At 39.5% G+C, this 18,581-nt stretch overlaps 3 protein-coding genes across 3 annotated transcripts in view; 1 reads left to right on the forward strand and 2 right to left on the reverse strand.

Moving 5' to 3' along the window:
• Positions 1-98: 98 nt before the first annotated feature.
• On the reverse strand, positions 99-6,423 carry kif3cb (kinesin family member 3Cb). The gene is made up of 8 exons (XM_082516128.1): positions 4,603-6,423; positions 4,392-4,493; positions 4,186-4,308; positions 3,794-3,912; positions 3,163-3,279; positions 2,343-2,457; positions 1,184-1,359; positions 99-897 (listed from the first exon to the last, which is right to left on the reverse strand). The coding sequence occupies exons 1-8, from the start codon at positions 5,995-5,997 to the stop codon at positions 747-749; spliced, it is 2,298 nt and encodes a 765-aa protein (XP_082372254.1). The 5' UTR covers positions 5,998-6,423; the 3' UTR covers positions 99-746.
• rps6ka5 (ribosomal protein S6 kinase, polypeptide 5) overlaps positions 1,249-18,581 on the forward strand; it is a 41,705-nt gene continuing 24,372 nt past the window's right edge. Inside the window, exon 1 of the mRNA XM_082516127.1 lies at positions 1,249-1,284. The gene's annotated coding sequence lies outside the window, so the exon portion shown is untranslated. The remainder of the gene's footprint in view (positions 1,285-18,581) is intronic.
• Positions 6,456-17,335, reverse strand: hadhab (hydroxyacyl-CoA dehydrogenase trifunctional multienzyme complex subunit alpha b). Its single transcript, XM_082516129.1, has 20 exons — positions 17,197-17,335; positions 15,243-15,284; positions 15,077-15,147; positions 14,857-14,990; positions 14,593-14,731; positions 14,380-14,499; positions 13,935-14,037; positions 10,373-10,495; positions 10,165-10,283; positions 9,915-9,971; positions 9,714-9,823; positions 9,217-9,351; positions 8,896-9,067; positions 8,706-8,792; positions 8,431-8,571; positions 8,272-8,340; positions 7,959-8,154; positions 7,739-7,853; positions 7,394-7,539; positions 6,456-7,287 (listed from the first exon to the last, which is right to left on the reverse strand). The coding sequence occupies exons 1-20, from the start codon at positions 17,261-17,263 to the stop codon at positions 7,142-7,144; spliced, it is 2,292 nt and encodes a 763-aa protein (XP_082372255.1). The 5' UTR covers positions 17,264-17,335; the 3' UTR covers positions 6,456-7,141.

Genomic DNA, 18,581 nt, shown 5'->3' on the forward strand with positions numbered 1-18,581 from the left:
GGATATATATATATATATATATATATATATATATATATATATATATATATATATAATAATAATAATAATGAGTTTAAGACTGTTTAAGTCTCTTTATTTTCATGTGTAAGCAAATGGACTTTGCACAATTTCACAACTATGAAAAAATAAGGCAGCTGATATAGAGAGCACTGCAAGCTTTCTTCACATTTTTGGCTTACAATTACACTGGCTACAAACTGAAGCAACAATTCATCAAGCATACAGGCTAAACCAAAGTGGTCTTGCAGACACTCCCCCCACCTCCATTACCCTTCAGTGTTTTGGCAAAGACTGATATATGGCTAAACAGAAAAAAAATAAGTATTTAAGTGTTCTTATTGGGGGTGGGGGACAGATTCAGTAAATACAAACTGGACTAAAATACACCCCTATTAGCTGAAAAAAGCCTGGAAGCCTCGTCTGTGCTATTTTGATAGGGCAGTGTAAGCCAAGAAAATTGCATGGCTTAGGCAACAAAGAAAAAAGCCAAATCTTATTAAGCCAAACAGCAAACTATCACTTTTAAGAGTCAGGCATTTGAAAAAAATCAATAAAGGTTAACTTCTGGGTTAAGCTGAACACATGCTTACTTCACCGTTTTGCATAAGAGAACTTAAAGCAATCTAAAGTCAAGACATATAGCCACCCCCCCCATCTCTCCCAGACATTACTGGTGCCACCATTAATTAAGGCCGGCCCTACAGTGCAGGTGTAATCGACATAAATCAGGGGCTTGTCTGAGTTGGACTTCCCAGTGGAAGATAGGCAGCTGAGGAAGGTCTTTGTCGCTGAGACGGAGAGAAGTTCTGAAGTTCTGATGTCAGAGTGGTGGACGAAGAAGATGATGTGACAGATGCTGCTTGTGGTGCCTGATACCTGCAAACCATTGCAAAAACCACTGACTATATTTTAATCTTTAATATCACAGAATGATGCACAAGATTTAATAGGTGAGATATAAAAAAACAAAACAAAATATGTGAATTGTATTTAAAGCAGAATGGTGCAATGTATGGTAAAGTGCATGGACATGTTTTCAGGAAATCCAATTTATTAAAGAGGAAAACTGAAGACAAAATTACAAAATTATTCTTCTAAAATTTTGCTGCAAAATTCAGTTAGAGCCATAAATAAAGAAATTATCTACTTGCTGTTCTCTTACCAGGACTTAGATTTCCTGACCATTGGTGATGCAGTCCTTTCTCTAAAGAAAACATTTGCCAGGGGATCGTGTATTAGCCTCGGTGTAAAGGCTCTCTCCAGGTGAGTACCATCAAGATTTAACATGAACATGGTTGGGGGAGACATGTCTAACTCCAAAAGCATGATGTTCTCAGCCTGTAAGGATATACAACAATAAAAATGTAGTTAAAAAACACATTTACTTGCACAAAAAAATCTAGCCTCCACTCTAAGCCAGTTTCCATGGAGAAGCACATTAGATTTAATCTGAACAGTCACAAGAGACCAAGATATCCCAGCTCAGTCTAATGTTGGGTTACACTGACACTGATGCAATCCTTATAAAAATATTCGTTTTGCTGGATATAAGGATATCAATATGATCCCTATGGTGGTTATTACTCCTTGGTTGTGCTGCACAGCCTGAAATCAGTGTTAGACTCTTCCATGGTGCTGACTGGTCTTCCCTGCCGTGAGTGTATTTGAACTGAGAACCCGGTGTTAAAGACCACTGCTGTAAAATACCTGTCTATATTTAAACAAGATGGCTATCAGGTAATCAGATATTTCTAACAGTCTGTTAGTACACTTAATCAGACAGCTATAATATTTACCAGACAACTGCATTAAAAAGACTCCATAAAACACCAACGCCACAGACATAGATCCAATCCAGTGACATGAATTAGCTGAAGTGATGCCTAGATGCAGAGTTAAAAGTTTGGACCCAGCCAAATTCTTTGCGATTCAAAAATGGTCTGCAACTGTTGCACACCAAAAACCTTCCATCATTTTATGCAAATAGTTTTCTCCCTTTCCAGTAAAGGCTTCTGTTGTAAAGCTTCTGCTCTTTAATGTCTTATTAACAGTATCTTAACACTGATAAAACATGAAACATTAAACAGCCATAGAGTGATGAGTGATTCTTCTGAAATGTAAACTGTATGCTTTCTTACAATAATGGCTCACTGGCTAAAGATGCGAAAGTTAAATCTGTGAATAGTTTCCATGGCTACAATGGTCTCCGCATCCTTCAGCAAAGGTTGGTGGTTGTGAACATGAAAATGGAAATTAGATCACAACTTCCCTGTTTCGCTGCTGTTTCTGCCAACTGGCCTTGTGAATTTCCAAACACTGACCTGGTATCGAGATGGGGCCCCGGTAGCTGTGGCAACAGCCATCTGTGCATATTGGCTGACTGGCCTCTTGTAACCCAAAGCTGAGAGAGGCCTTCTCCTGACCTGGGTGGGTGTACTGGAAAAAAAAAAAAAACATAGGAAAGGATGAATTTCTGCAGTTAAATACACTTAGGGTGGATGTCACCTGAGATGTAAACCTTTTTGAGACCCATGTTCCCCATAGATAGCCAGCTAATTAGCTTGTAGCAATATTTCTCAACATGGCAAATGTCCCAGGTTAGGAAATAAAAATACACCAGATTCATGAGAATTCATAATATATCATTATCTGTAATCCTTAAGACCAGAGCCATTTTCATGTGAAGGATTTTTTTTTTTTACTTTAGTGACTCCCAGTGGTAGCTAAAATTATTGTGGCTGAAAAATACCAGATATGCTGTTAGATGTTATAATTTAGACACAAATTCTATCAATATAGTCAGTATATGAAGTGCTAAAATATCTTTTGGCCAGATCCACTTTTCTGGTTATGTGCTTCTGTTACTTAATTCCTATATTTTCCAGGGGGTTGATTGAGAGCCCATAGAAAAGAAATGTGCAGGTGCATTTAAGTGTAAAGCATGCAGATCAAAAGAACTCTAATAGCTACAGTAGAAAAAGCACATGTGTATCCCTTATTTAAAACCTTACACATTCCAGGTACACAGCGGCTGGTGTTTTTCTGTTTCAGTGATGGATTTCTTGCGTGCTCACAATTTCTTTATGAGAATGTTCTTTCTTTAATGTACCATTTACAGATACAGATATTTAATTTACTGACCTCTCTGATGGAATAACTGGTCGGAGTCTCCACTGGTCCTCCTCGCTGTCAAAGTACAGCCTATTTATAATTTTGTTCTTTTCCTCGGGAGGTATAAAATTCTCAATCAAGAGATATCTGTAATACAGAAGACAAGCGGGTGCAAATTGAAATCAGCCAAAATAATACAAATTAAATTCCTGTATAAAATGGTGTAAAATGGAAACAAAAACTTGGGCATATGTGTGTTTCATTAGGATAGTCTTAGAGTACCTTTAGATAATTGTTGTTTTGAATGAAGGTGAGACATCTGTTTAACTTGATATATATTAATGATATTATAGTGATACAGTATAACAGGAAGACACCTCAATGATGGCGTAAAATTTAAAAGCTTAGATTGTATATCTCCAGGTGAGGTCTAAAACAAGTTGCACCAATGAACAACAAAAAATATTATCTTGGTTACAAGCATGCATGAATAATTTGCATTCCTGATGACTAAGAAAGAACAACGCTAAAGACCCCAACTCATGAAAAAGTTTATTAGTTTATCAAATAAAAATGCATTATAGCCAAAATTGGGTGGATTTCTTTCTTCTTTCTTTCTAAAAAGAAAAATTCCATAATGTATGTTTTATGTACTACTTACTTGTACTTGAGCTCTCGGGTGAGCTCATTCTGCGTCTGTTCAAGTTCCTGTCTTGTTGTGATGTGTTCGTCAATGATTTCTTTCATCTCTCTCTTCAGTACCTGTAGTTTGGTACACAACTGTACAGAAAGGACAGAACAGAGGTCTGCATCACGAAACCTGGAGTAGCAAAATGTTTGCATGAAAACAGTGATGGTTTATGCAAATGTAAAATACCCCCGCACAAGAAAAGTCATTAAAACCTCAAATTTAAGCGCACAATAACAATGGCTAATCTAAGTATTTTACTGACATTGTCTGTGTAAAAAGGATTGTTTATAGTAAATAAGACTAATAGTTAATTGATTTTCCAATAATGCCATTGGGACGCATTAGTGGGTGAGTCATCTTACTCTTTTCAGCTTCTTTGTCTTAAGTTCGATCTCCTGCTGCAGGGAGGAGTATGTTTCTTTCATTTCCACGGTCTCCTCATCCTGCAGCATCATCTGCTGTTGGATCTCTCGCTCTTGTCTTATCTGCAAATTAAACATTCCAAGCTGAATAAAAGCAACAAAAAAGTTTCTTTACTATTGATTTGATTTTAGACGCAATTAATAACCTGTTCTGCAATTTCTTGTCTCTTCTGCTCAAGCATTTTTTGTTGTTCATTGGTGTGATCGATTATAGTCTTTCCCCCAACTAACAGTTTGCTCTCCATGGCCTGTGAACAAAGATGCAATTAATTATTTATGCAGATTTCTTTTGTTCCACCAGTGTCTCGTTAATCTGAAATTTTACTGATTAATTCACTGGTTTCACACTTACAATACCTTATATTTCTCTATGATCTTCTCCACAGAATCTTGATCCCACTGCATGTCCTCCACGCTTCTTCTGTTTTCATTCAGGTGCTTTAGCTTTTCACTGCTTCCCTGGCAAGCCAGGACTATTGGGATGTCACCTGCATCTTTCAAGTTCCCATCGTCCTCTTCCACAGTCTTCCACACATCAGCATCCCTCTCTCTAAGGACGTCCTCCTCCATGCCAGCCAAACTTTTACTCAATCTTTTGCTATTCCTCCTCCTTCTTCTCTCTTTCGCGAGCATTCCCCGCTCCTCTAGCTGAGCTTTCAAGCGTGCGATCTCCTCCTGAAACTCCCTCAGCAGGGCATCTTTGGGGTCCTCATTAATCCGTGGTTTGTTCTTTATTTTCTTGGCTCTGCTGGCGTATCTCAGCGTGGCCTGGGATTCATCAAAATTCTTGTGCGAAGGCCCCACTGTTGCTATCATGACAGTCTTTGCATTGCCACCCAGGGAGTCCTGGAGCAAGCGGGTCAGTTTGGAGTCTCTGTACGGGACATGGGTGCTCTTCCCATCCACCAGAGCTGAAATGACATTCCCCAGCGCAGAAAGGGACAGGTTGATTTTGGCAGCTTCCTTCAGACGCTTCCCCTTGGCGCCTGTCTTGCTCTGGCGCTCGCTGCCAGCCAGGTCAACCATGTTCAGCTTCCCAACTCGGATGTGGTCCTCACCGTCTGGCCCTACTTCGCTGCACTCCACAGTGATGACAAAAATTGCATGAGACCTAGAGCTGCGTTCATTCATGTTGGTGAATCCCACAGACCTGGACTGGTTGCCTATGTTCATCACATGTTCAATCTCTGTGGCATTCTTGGTCACCACTGAAGACAGGTCTTTAACATACACGCCAAAGTCTGGGCTTTCTTTAAGTTCCAGTTTCCTGTTGTTATCTTTGCACAGCAGGTCTCGGATTTCCTCCTGGTAGATCTCGAGATAGGATGACCTCACCAGGTATTTCTGATTCTGGGTTCTGGATATTTGTGTGAAAATGTGCTGAAATGAATTAGGTATGACACCTCTCCTCTCTGGGTCGTTTGAAACCCCTTGCATGGTGTGGGTTTTACCTGTCCCAGTTTGTCCGTAAGCAAATATAGTCCCGTTGAAGCCTTGGAGGACGGACTCCACCAAAGGTCTCACCGCATCGTCATAAATGTCGCTTTGCTTTGAATTCCATCCGTAAACAGAATCAAACGTGAATACTTTCATTGGCTCATCGGGTGGTGCCTTCGGGTTCCTGATGGTGATCTGCCCCAGTTTGTCATCAATCTCTAAAATGTTTTCAGACCCCGCTATCTCTTCTCTCCTGCTGAACGGCCGGCAGCGGACCACTACCCTGACCGCCTCACAATGTTTGGTTTTGGACATTTTATCTTAAAAAAAAAGGCTAACATCACCTCACCACGTTAAAAAAGCAATTATCTCGCGCTGAGTCCACATAATTTCTCTTCTCCGTACAGGTGCAGCAACTCCCATTTTATTTAGTGAAAAAAAGCAAACAAGTCAGACACGCCTCATGTGAGCCGCTTTCATCACCCACCGATGACCGCAGCGTCTCCTCCGCCCCGAGCATCTCTCAGAAAAGAGGCGATGTCACAAGCTTGTAGAGGAGGCTGATGAAGAGGGGAAAAAAACCCCCCCACAGAATATCCATCCATCCAGACCCAGCCCACACGTCCCCGGTACACACCCTGCTCTGCGGACAATGGAAATAAGACATGTGACTTGCGCAACGAATTAGATTTCAGCAAACCTTGTGGCCCACAGACGCGGCTCGTTTCCCATCTGAGCAGGACGTGAACGCACCTTGCAAAAGACAACGCAGGTTTATTTCATTCAAGCTTTTATTTCACATCACATTGTCCAGACCAAACCAGAAAATCTTCCACGTAGAAAAAAGAATGAAAAGGCATTCGCTAAAACATACTTGTAGACATTCATTATAGAGGAATTTCATTGTTACCATTTGGAGCCGTTTATTTTACATCTACAGTGTTTTTACATATGCAATGTGTAAATAATTAGCCCCTAACACACCTATGCAATTTTTTTTGTTAATGATAAAAAAAACAACTTCAATTTTAGATCATCCGTTGCCAGTTTATTAGATAGACCTAACAAAAACCAATGCAGTCTGATCTCCATGAAGATGGAAATGTTCCAGTTTTTCTGACAGTTTTAAAGAGGTATTGATTGCGTTTTATGATAATTTGGGATGCTTTTGTGCACACACACCGTGGGAAAGAATTCAACACACCTCAGATTGCATCCTGTCAAATAATTACAAAATTAGATCTACACCACTTTAAAACACATTAAAAAACAGAACATTACAAATTTCATGAAGGCAGAATTTACTGTAGGACTATTACATTAAACAGCATTACTTAAGGTTAGGTCAAGGTTTAGACTCAGTGCGTTTCCCCACCCTATACCGATATAAATGTTAGGCACATTCAAATGGCAGGCTGGAGTTTTTACTATTAGCTACTGGCACAGCATGGTGATTCGGTCACTTGTGAAATTTCTTGCTGGAATCTTTTGCATGGTCCAGTAGAAGCTGGCATGGTGCAAAGTGATTCCCGTAGACGGCCTCGTATTGCCTCATCTTGTTCACCAGTTTGTCAGCACCAAAGCTGTCCACGAAACGGAAAGGTCCTGGAAGCAGCAAGATGTATGAGAAATATTAGTATTACATACATTAAACAGGAGTAACTGCAAGATGAGTATTCAGTTGTGAAATGTCTTTGCAATCAAATCTGACCTCCAAGGCAGGGGGGGAATCCAAGACCAAACACTGCTCCGATGTCTCCTTCCAAGGGGTTGTTCAAAATACCTTCTTGCAAACACATCACAGCTTCGTTGACAAATCGAGAGACAAGTCTGTACTGCACTTCAGAGTCTGATGAACTGTGAGAAACACGAGTGGTTAAACATCCCAACCTCAAGAAGCAAGTAGAACACTGCATGAACTTTTAGATTTAGACCTGCAATGATAGCACTTTCTCTCTCCCCCCCCCCCCCCCTTTTTTTTTTTTTTTAATAAGAAAAGTCTGAACTGAATGTCCTTTTACTACTACTACTACTACCTCTATAACTGTCAACTTACACAGAGGGGTTTGGTGTCAACTTATATTTCTCAAGAATGTCTCCAATATCCGGGTTCACATCTTTGACTTTAGTTCCTGGCTGGTAGACGTAGCAACCCTTTCCTGATTTGCGGCCTTGAGAATAATAAAGAAAACATTAACACAATTGAGAATCAAGTAAAATTAAAACTTAAGCCCTTAAGTCACTCACCATATTTCAGTAAGAAGTGAAGTACATACCCTTGAATCCAAGGTCCACCATAGTCTTCAAAACCTCCACATTTCCACCACCTAAGCGGGAGCCAAAAGCTTTCCCAAGGTCCTCTCCCACATGGGCTGCAACGTCAATGCCAACTTCATCAGCCAGTGTGGCCAAACCCACGGGGAACCCAAAACCTGTGGTGAGTGCATCCAGTTTCTTGGGGTCAACACCTTCCTGTAAATGCGGAAAGATAAATTAACATATTCTCTATTAAATATTGATGCTGTTACATCATTTACAGCAGTCAGCACTGAACTCCGAGCTGGAATTTGTTACTGGAACAACACTAACCTGAAGTAATCGCACTCCCTCAGCCAACATGGGAGCCAGGCATCTTGTTGTGTAGAATCCGGGTCCATCCTGCAAAAACATGTTACATTTTAAGTTAAACCATTGTTAGTTTTAGTTTAAACTAAGAGGGGAAAGAACACACATGGCGCCAAATCTCACCCCAACAACTATGATGACTTTTCCTTGCTTCAGGCCAACTGCCACAGCGGAGGCAGTGGTGTCCTTTGATGTCTTATCAGTGGTTATAATCTCAAGGAGCTGCATCTTGTCCACTGGAGAGAAGTAGTGCATTCCAATCACCTAAGAATGGAGAAATAAAACAAATCAAAACTTTCTGATTTCAGGTTAGGTCAACATCAGCACCATTTTTATGGATTTTTATATATAGCATTATTTGAAAGGTGGATCTTAGGAAGTTAAACTCAAGTACAGACCTTTTCTGGTCTTTTGCTGGCAGCTGCGATGTCCTTTATGGGCAGAGCAGATGTGTTGCTGGCAAATATGCAGTGAGGGGGGATCACCTGAGGACAAAAGCAAGATCACAGCTCAAAGTTACAGTTAGTGCTACAAATGCTTACAAACCAAGTATAAATCACATGGTTTAAAAAAAAAAATTTTACTCACAGCTTCCACCTCCTTTATAACTTTATGCTTGATGTTTATGTCTTCAAACACAGCTTCAATAACCATGTCGGCCTTTTCAAAACCCTTGTACTCCAACTGGCCAGTCAGGTTAGACAGTATAGAGTCTCTCTCAAACGATGTAATGCTCTTCTTTTTAGTCTTATCATTGAGCCTTGTTTTAAAAGAAAGAAGTCATACGAGTCAGCAAAAAAAGCTATAACATTACCAGAGGTGACCTGACCGTTATTTTATCATGGCTGTGTCACTGCATTTCCCATCAGGAGGTGGGTTCGGTGCTGGGTGATATAGAAATGAGCTCACCCTTTGTAAACCTGCTGTTCGCCTCTTGCCAGTCCTTCCACTGTGGTGTCTTTCAGGATTGTATGCACACCTTTGTCCACGCTCACTTGAGCAATACCTGCTCCCATAAGACCTGCTCCCAAGATGGCAAGAGTGCTAGTGGTAAAGAAAGACAACCTAGATGTTAACTTACTGTCATGAGGGTCAATATGTCATATTATTTAAAAAAAATAAAAATAAAAAAATAAAATAAAATCAGCAGCAAGAATTCACGCAGGACTAAAACTCATTAAAAAAAATATCAAGGGCAGGACATTAGCAACTTTAATTATTAAAAGAGGAAGACTTGCTTGGGAATGTTCATGTGGGTTGTACTTTTTTGAAAGCTTTTGGCTTGTTTATAGTTCTGTTTTGACTTCTGGCAAATTACCAGTTGTGTTAAAATTCTTTAAGTTGTTTTGTTTTTAAATTGCTGGATGCAAATATGCTAACTCCCTTCCCATCTGCATTACACTTACTTCACTTCTCTTTCAGGGGTTCCAAAGCGATTCTTCTTGCATGCAACCTGACCATGGTACAGACCAATCAGGGCTGCCGATTCTGAAGTTTTAGCCAACTGACCAAAATTCTGTGATGAACATGGATATTGATGCCGTTTATAAACACATTTTATTAATGTAAATATTTAGGGTGCCAATAATTTAGGAAAACAACCTCACCTGAGACTCCGCTAAGTATCCAGCAACAGGTCCTTGTTCAACTCCAGTTTTCACACACTAAGAGGAGGAAAAAATATATAATAAAAATGTTATATTATTTTCTTAAAAAATCTCGTCATAGAAGCCAAAGGTGCAGATTGCATGAGAAAGGTTTACCCAAAAGCGATGCCATGACTTTGACTTCTCTGTACTATTCATATCTTTCACTGTATTTCCTAAAACATATTCATTAGAAGGCGCTTTTACTTACTTCGATGATTTTCAGGGGTGCTGGATAAAGTCCTTTGCTTTGCTTCATAACTTTGCCTTGGACCGTTTTGTAAATCTGATTCCGGACAAAGGGGAAGCTCATAACATAGTCTTGAATCTCTATGGAGATAAGAACAGAAATGTTATTACGATAAAACAAGCAAGAGTGACTACAGAATCAAATGATAAACAAATCCAATACAACTTACTCTGCATTGTACCCTTTTCTTTGCGAAGAGAAATCTTTTTGTTGGCAATCCCTTTGGCACACTCAATGGCAACTTCCTCAAGGTATTCTATTGTTCTTTCCTCTGGACTCTTCAGTCCTGGTCCTTTAATACAAACAGAAATAATCTCATCCTCAGACTGAACAACGTACACTCAAATACCGTATTTTCACGACCATAAGACGCACTGTACTAAAAGGCGCAGTCTCAGTTATGTGTGCCATTACTGTATTTAACACACACATAAGGCGCACTGGATTATAGGGCGCATACAAGTACCGTATGCGTATTTAAAAATAAAGCGGGAGCAAACCTGAGTTCGGTACCTTACTCACATTTTTATTACCAGTAATTGTCATCATCAACAACACACAAGCATACAAGAGTGCATATTTAAAAATAAAGCAGGAGCAAAACTGAGTTTGGTACTCACATTTTTATTACCAGTAATCGTCATCATCAACAACACACAAGCATACAAGTGTGCGTATTTAAAAATAAAGCAGGAGCAAAACAAAGTTTGGTACTCACATTTTTATCATCAATCAAACCCATCGAAGTCCTCATCCTCTGTATCTGAATTGAACAGCTGCGCTAAATCTCCATCAAACATGCCAAGTTCACTTTCTTCACTGTCAGAGTCACTTTCCGTGCCGTGCGGCTCCTCGGAAATGATGCCGGCTTTTGCGAAAGCTCGAACAACAGTGCCAGCAGACATGTTAGCCCAAGCATCTACAATCCATTGGCAAATTGTGGCGTAACTCGCCCGGCGCTGCCTTCCACTCTTAGTGAAACTGTGGTCTCCACCGGTCATCCATCGCTCCCAGGCCGCTCGCAGCCTTACTTTGAACGGGCGGTTCACACCGATGTCCAGCGGTTGGAGTTCCTTTGTCAGGCCTCCCGGAATGACAGCAAGCTCACAGTTCATTTGTTTCACTAGTTTTTTCACATCGGCTGTGAGATGGGCACGCATAGAGTCACAGATCAACAGCGATGGTGATGCGTAGAGCTGGGCGATATGAGATTTTTTCATATCACGATATGTTTTTTTCATTTCAGGCGATAACGATATCTATCACGATATAAGCCAAATAACTATATTTGTAAGATTTAAATGTGCCGTTGCTCACAAGTAAAATGTGAAAGAATCAGCAGCTTGTTTTTATTTAAATATTTATTTCCCATAATAAGTTCAACAGGGTAGATGTACTTAAGGAACATGAGTTTTTCAGATAAATAAAGGCAATTATTGCAAACTACACAAAAGGCAGCCGCTAAAGCGTTTAAGTTTCAAAATAGAACAAACAAAACAGACTAAATTGTCAATTCCACTTAGAAACAAAATATTAATTCTAAAAATAAATCTTAGTTTGTTTTACAGAAGAACAGACAAAACTGACTAACTTTTGTCAATATCAAATAAACTGAGAACTAAAAGGAAATTCTCAATCTCTCCTTGTTGTATAGCTGAGCTTTTCAAACAGTTTTAACAGTTACTTTAGTCTGACAAAAGCCGAATGACGAATTAGCGCTTCCAGTCAGAGACTGAGGCTACGTCCACACGTACACGGGTATTTTTGAAAACGGAGATTTTCCGTTTTCGTTTTAAAAAATAATCCCGTCCACACATAAAGGCAGAAATGAAGGCAAACGCTGCTATGAACATGCCAAAGCAGCAGGTGGCGCTAGATTCCTAACTGTGCAGAAATGTTGGCCAATCAGAAGTCTAGAAGCCTCGGTGGGAAAAAGTAAACAAAGCTGCGGCATAGAAGCAGAACCGAGTCGTATGTGTGGAGGGACAGTAACTGTGTGTATATGTAAGCATTTAAACACTGCAGAGAGTAGAATTAACAGTAACAGTATTGTAGAAATTCATTTCACCGAAACAATAACGTGGCGCACAGTGTGACGCATGCACCAGTTTATTGTATTTCCAGACTTGCTTTCGGCACAATTTACAGTGCACGCTACTCTGTTCTTTGTCAGACTTGAAATAGCCGAAATACCTTCACACTACGGAACTTCTATGGCTCTTCCGTTTGACAATCTCTCCGGCATTGGAACCATCATCTGTTTTCTCTTCGGTCACGCTCGGTTGATTTTTCTAGTCGGCACACTCATTTCCTCCATTACGCGCTGGCTCCATTACCCGCTGGCTGCTTCCCAAACAAACACACGTGCGGCTTGGCACTTGTGCTGTACGTAACAAGTCACGCGACGTGACGCTGCGGCTGTGATTGGTTCGGCTCTGCGCTACTTAATTTGGATTGGCTGACCTTTTTTTTTTTTTTTTTTTTTTTTTTGAGGACAAGAGCGGCGAGGTCTATCGCGATAGCTTAATTTCTCTATCGAGTAAAAGTTATATCGCGATACATATCGTTATCGTTCTATCGCCCAGCTCTAGTGATGCGTGGAAAAAACCACCTGGTCTCCTTACATACACCTCCCTCAGCCACTCTTTCATCATTTCCTCATCCATCCAGCCCTTTTCATTTGCCTTAATGATGATTCCTGCTGGAAACTTCTCTTTAGGCAAAGTCTTTCGCTTAAAAATCACCATAGGCGGCAGTTTCTGTCCATTAGCATGGCAGCCAAGCACAACAGTAAAAGAAGACTTTTCATACCCCGTTGTGCGTATCGCTACCGTGCTGGTCCCCTTCTTCTCCACAGTGTGACTCACCGGGATGTCAAAAGTGAGCGGGACCTCGTCCATGTTTGTGATGTGGCTGGATGTTTTTGTCGCCGATGTGTTTGCTGCAGTAGGAGCGGAAGATGGCCAGCTTTTCCTTATAATCCGCTGGAAGTTGCTGCGCTACCGTAGTCCTGGTCCGGATGGAAAAATGGCACCGTTTCATGAAACGAAAGCACCAAGACGGACCTCCTTGGAAATGTTCAATGTTCATCTCTTCAGCTAGTGAAACTGCTTTTAGCCGAATGGTGACCGTCGAAACGCTTCTCCCGCTCGTTCTTTGCTCGATGATCCACCGCTCGAGTCTTTCCTCCAACTCGGGCCACCTCGCCTTATGTCCGCGGAAACTCTGCTGCGTTTTCTTGACCTGCCGGAGCTTGTTTTCTAGCTTCCTCCATTTGCAAACCATCGATTCGTTAATCTTAAATTCTCTCGCCGCTGCTCGATTTCCATGTTCCTCCGCATAGCTGATGGCCTTCAGTTTAAACTGTGCTTCATAAGCGTGTCTCTTTGCCATTTTCAGGGTTGTTAAAACAACGATGTTCCACATAATGCACATACCTGTCCTTTTATACAGGTATGTGTGATTGTCCAGTATATACGATCAATGCCCACACTTCACCCTTTAGCCTTCTCATGGTGTTCTCTACTACGTCCTCCTTACAACACACAGGGCGCACTGCGCTATAGGGCGCGGCGTACTTTTTGAAGAAAATCTAAGACTTTTAAGTGCGCCTTATGGTCGTAAAAATACGGTACTTACCAAACTGCACAGATTACAGCAAATTATAATACTTCAAATTACCCACATGTTCACCATTTTTTAATTTTACTTGGGTAGCATTAGAGTTTTACCTAGAGGATCTACAAGTTGGTCAACAAGCCTCATCTTTTTGGCTTTATCTGCTCGGATATTTCGTCCTGTCAGCATCATGTCAAAAGCAGAGGGGAGGCCAACCTACAGGTAAAGAAAGCAGATCAATAATGCACTGAATAATCATCACTATTTAATGTGTGGAGAAAGAAAAATACACTAATATATTTTTTTAATTTTTATAGAGGTTATAATGTGGTCCACACTAGAAAACAGCACATGATGAACTGGAGTGATAATCAGTCTGCAAAGTCTCCAACAGCTTAAACCAATTACGAGCATTACCTGACTGCTCTGTATTAGAGCTTTGCCAATATAGAACATCGTTGCTACCATTTCACAAGTATCTCCCTGAATGCCACTTTTTTAAGTGAATAAAGTTCAACAAAATCAAAGACAATTTGGGGAATAAATTCCAGTACTAACCATTTTGGGGAGTCTTTGCGTACCACCAGCTCCAGGTAGAAGACCCAGCATCACCTCTGGAGTCCCGAGAACTGTTTTGTTGCTCTTTGTTGCAACTCTGTACTGGCAGGCAATAGCAAACTGAAATGCAACACAAAGAGCAGGTTAGAGAACACATTATCATCATCGATCCCTGTTAAACACAGCAAGCTGCTAAAAATAACACTTATTTACCTCTAAGCCGCCTCCTAAGCAAGAACCATTGATGGCAGCGACAATGGGCTTTGGAGATTTTTCAATCTGCTCAAACATTTTCTGTCCTTCCAGAGAAAGTTTGGTAACCTCTTCTGGGGTTTTGCAGCCCTGGATCATACTGAATCAGATGTAGAATATTTTAAATAAAATGACAAGCCACTTGGACTCATTATTCAGAGACGTCACTCATTTTAGGGTCACGCTTTGTGTCTGCACTACCACCCTTAAGGAGTTTGTGCTTACTTGATATCAGCTCCTGCAATGAAACATCCCGGCTTTGATGAGATAAGAACAGCACTGTTAATGGCATTGTTTTCCCACACTTCATTCATGACCTCTGTCATCTCTTTTTGCATTTGAATAGACAGTGTGTTGACCTAGAGGGAAACATAATTATAGTTACATTTAACCTGCACGATGCAAGACTGTAAAATAAACTAACTGTCTGTTACTGAGCTCACACCTTTGAGTTTGGGTCATTAATCCGTACAACAGCGACGTCTCCCTTGACTTCATAGTTCACATGTGTTCGGGCTGCAAATACAGAAAGAAGAGAGTGTAATTAGGTTCAGCGAGTGTCTGACATATTTTTATACAGATGATTGACAGTATGATTGTTCTGAAATTACCTAGCATGGCAGGAGATACTGAGAAGGAGCGATAAGATGGGCCTGTAAAAACCAAGGGAAAAGACAGTGCATTATTAGTTTATGTGCCAAGTTAGTTTACTATTGGGTTTTTCCATCACAAATCTCTGTATGACTTCTGCTGATCCATGTCCCATCTGCCTGAAAATTTTATGATCTAAAGTTAGGATAAATACACTAATTGCTGTTCAATTTTAGCTTTATATAGGAAATCCATTTAAGATGCACTTTTTTGAAAAATGGTCCAATCCTTTTCCAACATTTTTTCCCCACAAAGTTAATTCTCAGGTAGTATTTGTACATGAATATAAATATTACCATAAAGTTCAATCAGAGCCAGGGGTCTTGGCCTTGGAATACTACTTACCCGAAAGAAGCTACTAATCCCCCTTTTATTACTGTTAATTACTCGAATATACATTTATTTTTTTATGTAGAAAAATATTTACATTATACTTTCTGAGCCCTTGAAATCTCTTGGTATATGTTAAACTTAACCTGAATTAACACAATCCTTCAGGGTAGCAGATGTCAAAATGGTTGGTATAGGATGTATTGAAAAGGATATGAAATATGCATGTATTTCACAAAATCATTTTCTTAGTTATAATTAGAGTAAAATCTGGAAAAATCACAAGTTTTGTTTTTCCGGAATAGCTACAGATATTTCTTTTTTAAGATAAGATAAGATAACCTTTATTAGTCCCACACGTGGGAAATTTGTTAATTGTTAATTGTTATTGTATAACTTGTCATATTAGCTCAATCCTGCACCAAAGTTAAGTAAGTTGATTATTCATTTCACGTTCAAAAGTATTATAGGAGTTTTGTTTTGCATAATCGTGAAATACAAGTGTATATTATTTAGAAACAGTCACGTTGTCTTTTTTATATAAAGGTTTATATTAGTGTGAGCTCAAATGTAACACTTTCTAAGACTGCTTAAATTTATTTTTTCATATTTGAACTAAAAATGCAGATATATCTGTCCCATGTTACAGCTTCTGTTTCAATGTTATAGTAAGAAAGAATTTCAGGGTTTTACCTTTAATAGTTTTTGAGATATTAATGTTCAATGGCGTCAGATTTCAATGTGCGGGAAAAAAAGCCTGAAACTGGATGGGCAGGCCTTCTATAACAAAAATCTCTCTTTCTACATATACACATACGTGCGTGAAGCTAAACTTTCACAACAAGCATTATGTATGTTCAAATCTTGGGGCATAAAAGACAAATAAGAAATGATCTAACAGAAAAAAATGTCATGATCCGAGATGGAATAACCAGTTTTTAAAACATTTTGAAATATTTTAAACAATATCTTTTGCGTACAGATTTAAGAGTCAATGTCATATTTAAAAGGAACTTAAACCGAATGTCCTCGTGCATTAAATACATCTGATGTATATGAGACGTTCACACAACATTTCCGTGACCTCAGTGCACAGCGACCTTTCACCTACATTCTCCCCTCACCAGTAGGACAGAAACCGCGGTCATCACAATTGAGAATACTGTACACAAGCCTTTAAATCTCAGTCTGAACTGTCTTAATCAATACAATGTAAGGCTTAAAAGTGAAGCAAATCGATTTACAGCTTTGATCCACTCCCACTTTAACTTATGGGATTCCGTAGCAGTAGGCTAGCTAGCGCTTAAAAGTGTTCTCGCTGCACAGATAAAAGTTTAGGAGTGTCGCGCACTTTGAAATTCTGGTTAAACTTTAATTGAGATATACGTTTACTGACTCAAAATTAGCGTTATTTAACCTGCACTACCACACGTTTATGCAGGGCATTCATTGGCGATAAGAGCTAGTCGCAAGCTAATTATACATTTAATACATTTACGACACTTAAATACATTTGGACTCTCGCTGCCATTCTCTCTTCCGACTTTGCTTAAAATGTCTTCATGAAACAAGTGTATAGTCTACCTGTAAAAACGTTATATCTCCTTAATGTGAGTCTGGAGAGAACACCAACAGCACGTACACCGGCCATCTTGGGAGCGTAGGTCAGTCTGCGGTGGCGTGAAGGGAAGCTAGCTAACTAGGAGGTGCTTTAGAAGAGAAGAACAAGACTTGTACTACTTCCTGAAAGCGGTCAATCGGACAAGGTACTTATTGGCTGTCTTTCAACAAACCCCCACAGCATTGGTCAAATCTCAGGAACTCGCACGTAATTGGACGCCCAAAGACTACAAAACGCCTCTTAACCAAACTGTTAAAAATGAACCAAACGTAAGTACTGCCGGCTGGGTTTCATCCACACTGTCCTTATACATTTTTTAAAATAAAAAATTCAAGCAATTACTACTATTGTTATTACTATTTTGTGTATAGCGAAAATGTTCAATTTTAAAGTTAACAATCACACCGTATTCATGATGCAATCGCAGCATGCTACCACAAGGTAGAGGCAGAAATCAGTGAATACAAACATAACCAGAATATTTGCACTGAGTTCTTTAAATAGCAGAGATATTTACCCATGTATATGTATTTATGACTAAAATGTCCTTTAGCTACAGATTTCAGAGAAGTGGCGCCTTTTAATAAAGGCACGCAGGAAGAACTGCGTCTTTTTTTAAAATTTATTTGCCTAAAGCTACAGTCTTCTGCATAGATAAAGGAAGCACATTTCTTCAGGTAGCCAACAATTTTGTGGTAGACTGCATGAATGATCAGTGCAGATTTGCTCTAAGAAAATTTGCTTTTTACATTAAGAAATATTCACACAGGAGATATTACAAATACAATTTATTGAACAAAAAAAAAGGAAAAAATATTTACAATTACTGTCTACGTGTTTGTTCTCCACAGTAACAGCACAAGGGCGACACCCCGTGGGCAGTTAACTGAATTGCATTAGATTGACAGTTTACGTTACAACCATCCACTTGAAGTTAACATACTAGCCTAACAGTTTTACAGTTAATTCAATATTTATTAATGTTATAATGTTCACATTTGTGTTGAATCCGTTTTTGAGAGATTTCCTTTCAGAAGTGCGATCGTTTTGGATAAGGTGGTTTGTATTTCTGAGGAACTGCTCTACCTCAACTAACAGGAACTGATCACTTTCATGATATGCTGTTTGTGGCAAGACCAGATGAGGGGATAAAAGAAAATCTAAAAGAAAAGTAACTATAATTCCTTTTAGACATGTGCATAATAGTGAAACAATAAAATATTACTATCCTTAGGCAAAAGTCATACCAGCTCTGTATTGTTGGATTATCTCTTGAACCTATTGCACCATATTCCGTATTATGGTTATATGTTAAATCTGATACATTTTTCTTCATTCTAACTTTATT

This window comes from Aulonocara stuartgranti, assembly GCF_965226115.1.
Source record: "Aulonocara stuartgranti genome assembly, chromosome: 19".
Lineage (NCBI taxonomy): Eukaryota > Metazoa > Chordata > Actinopteri > Cichliformes > Cichlidae > Aulonocara > Aulonocara stuartgranti.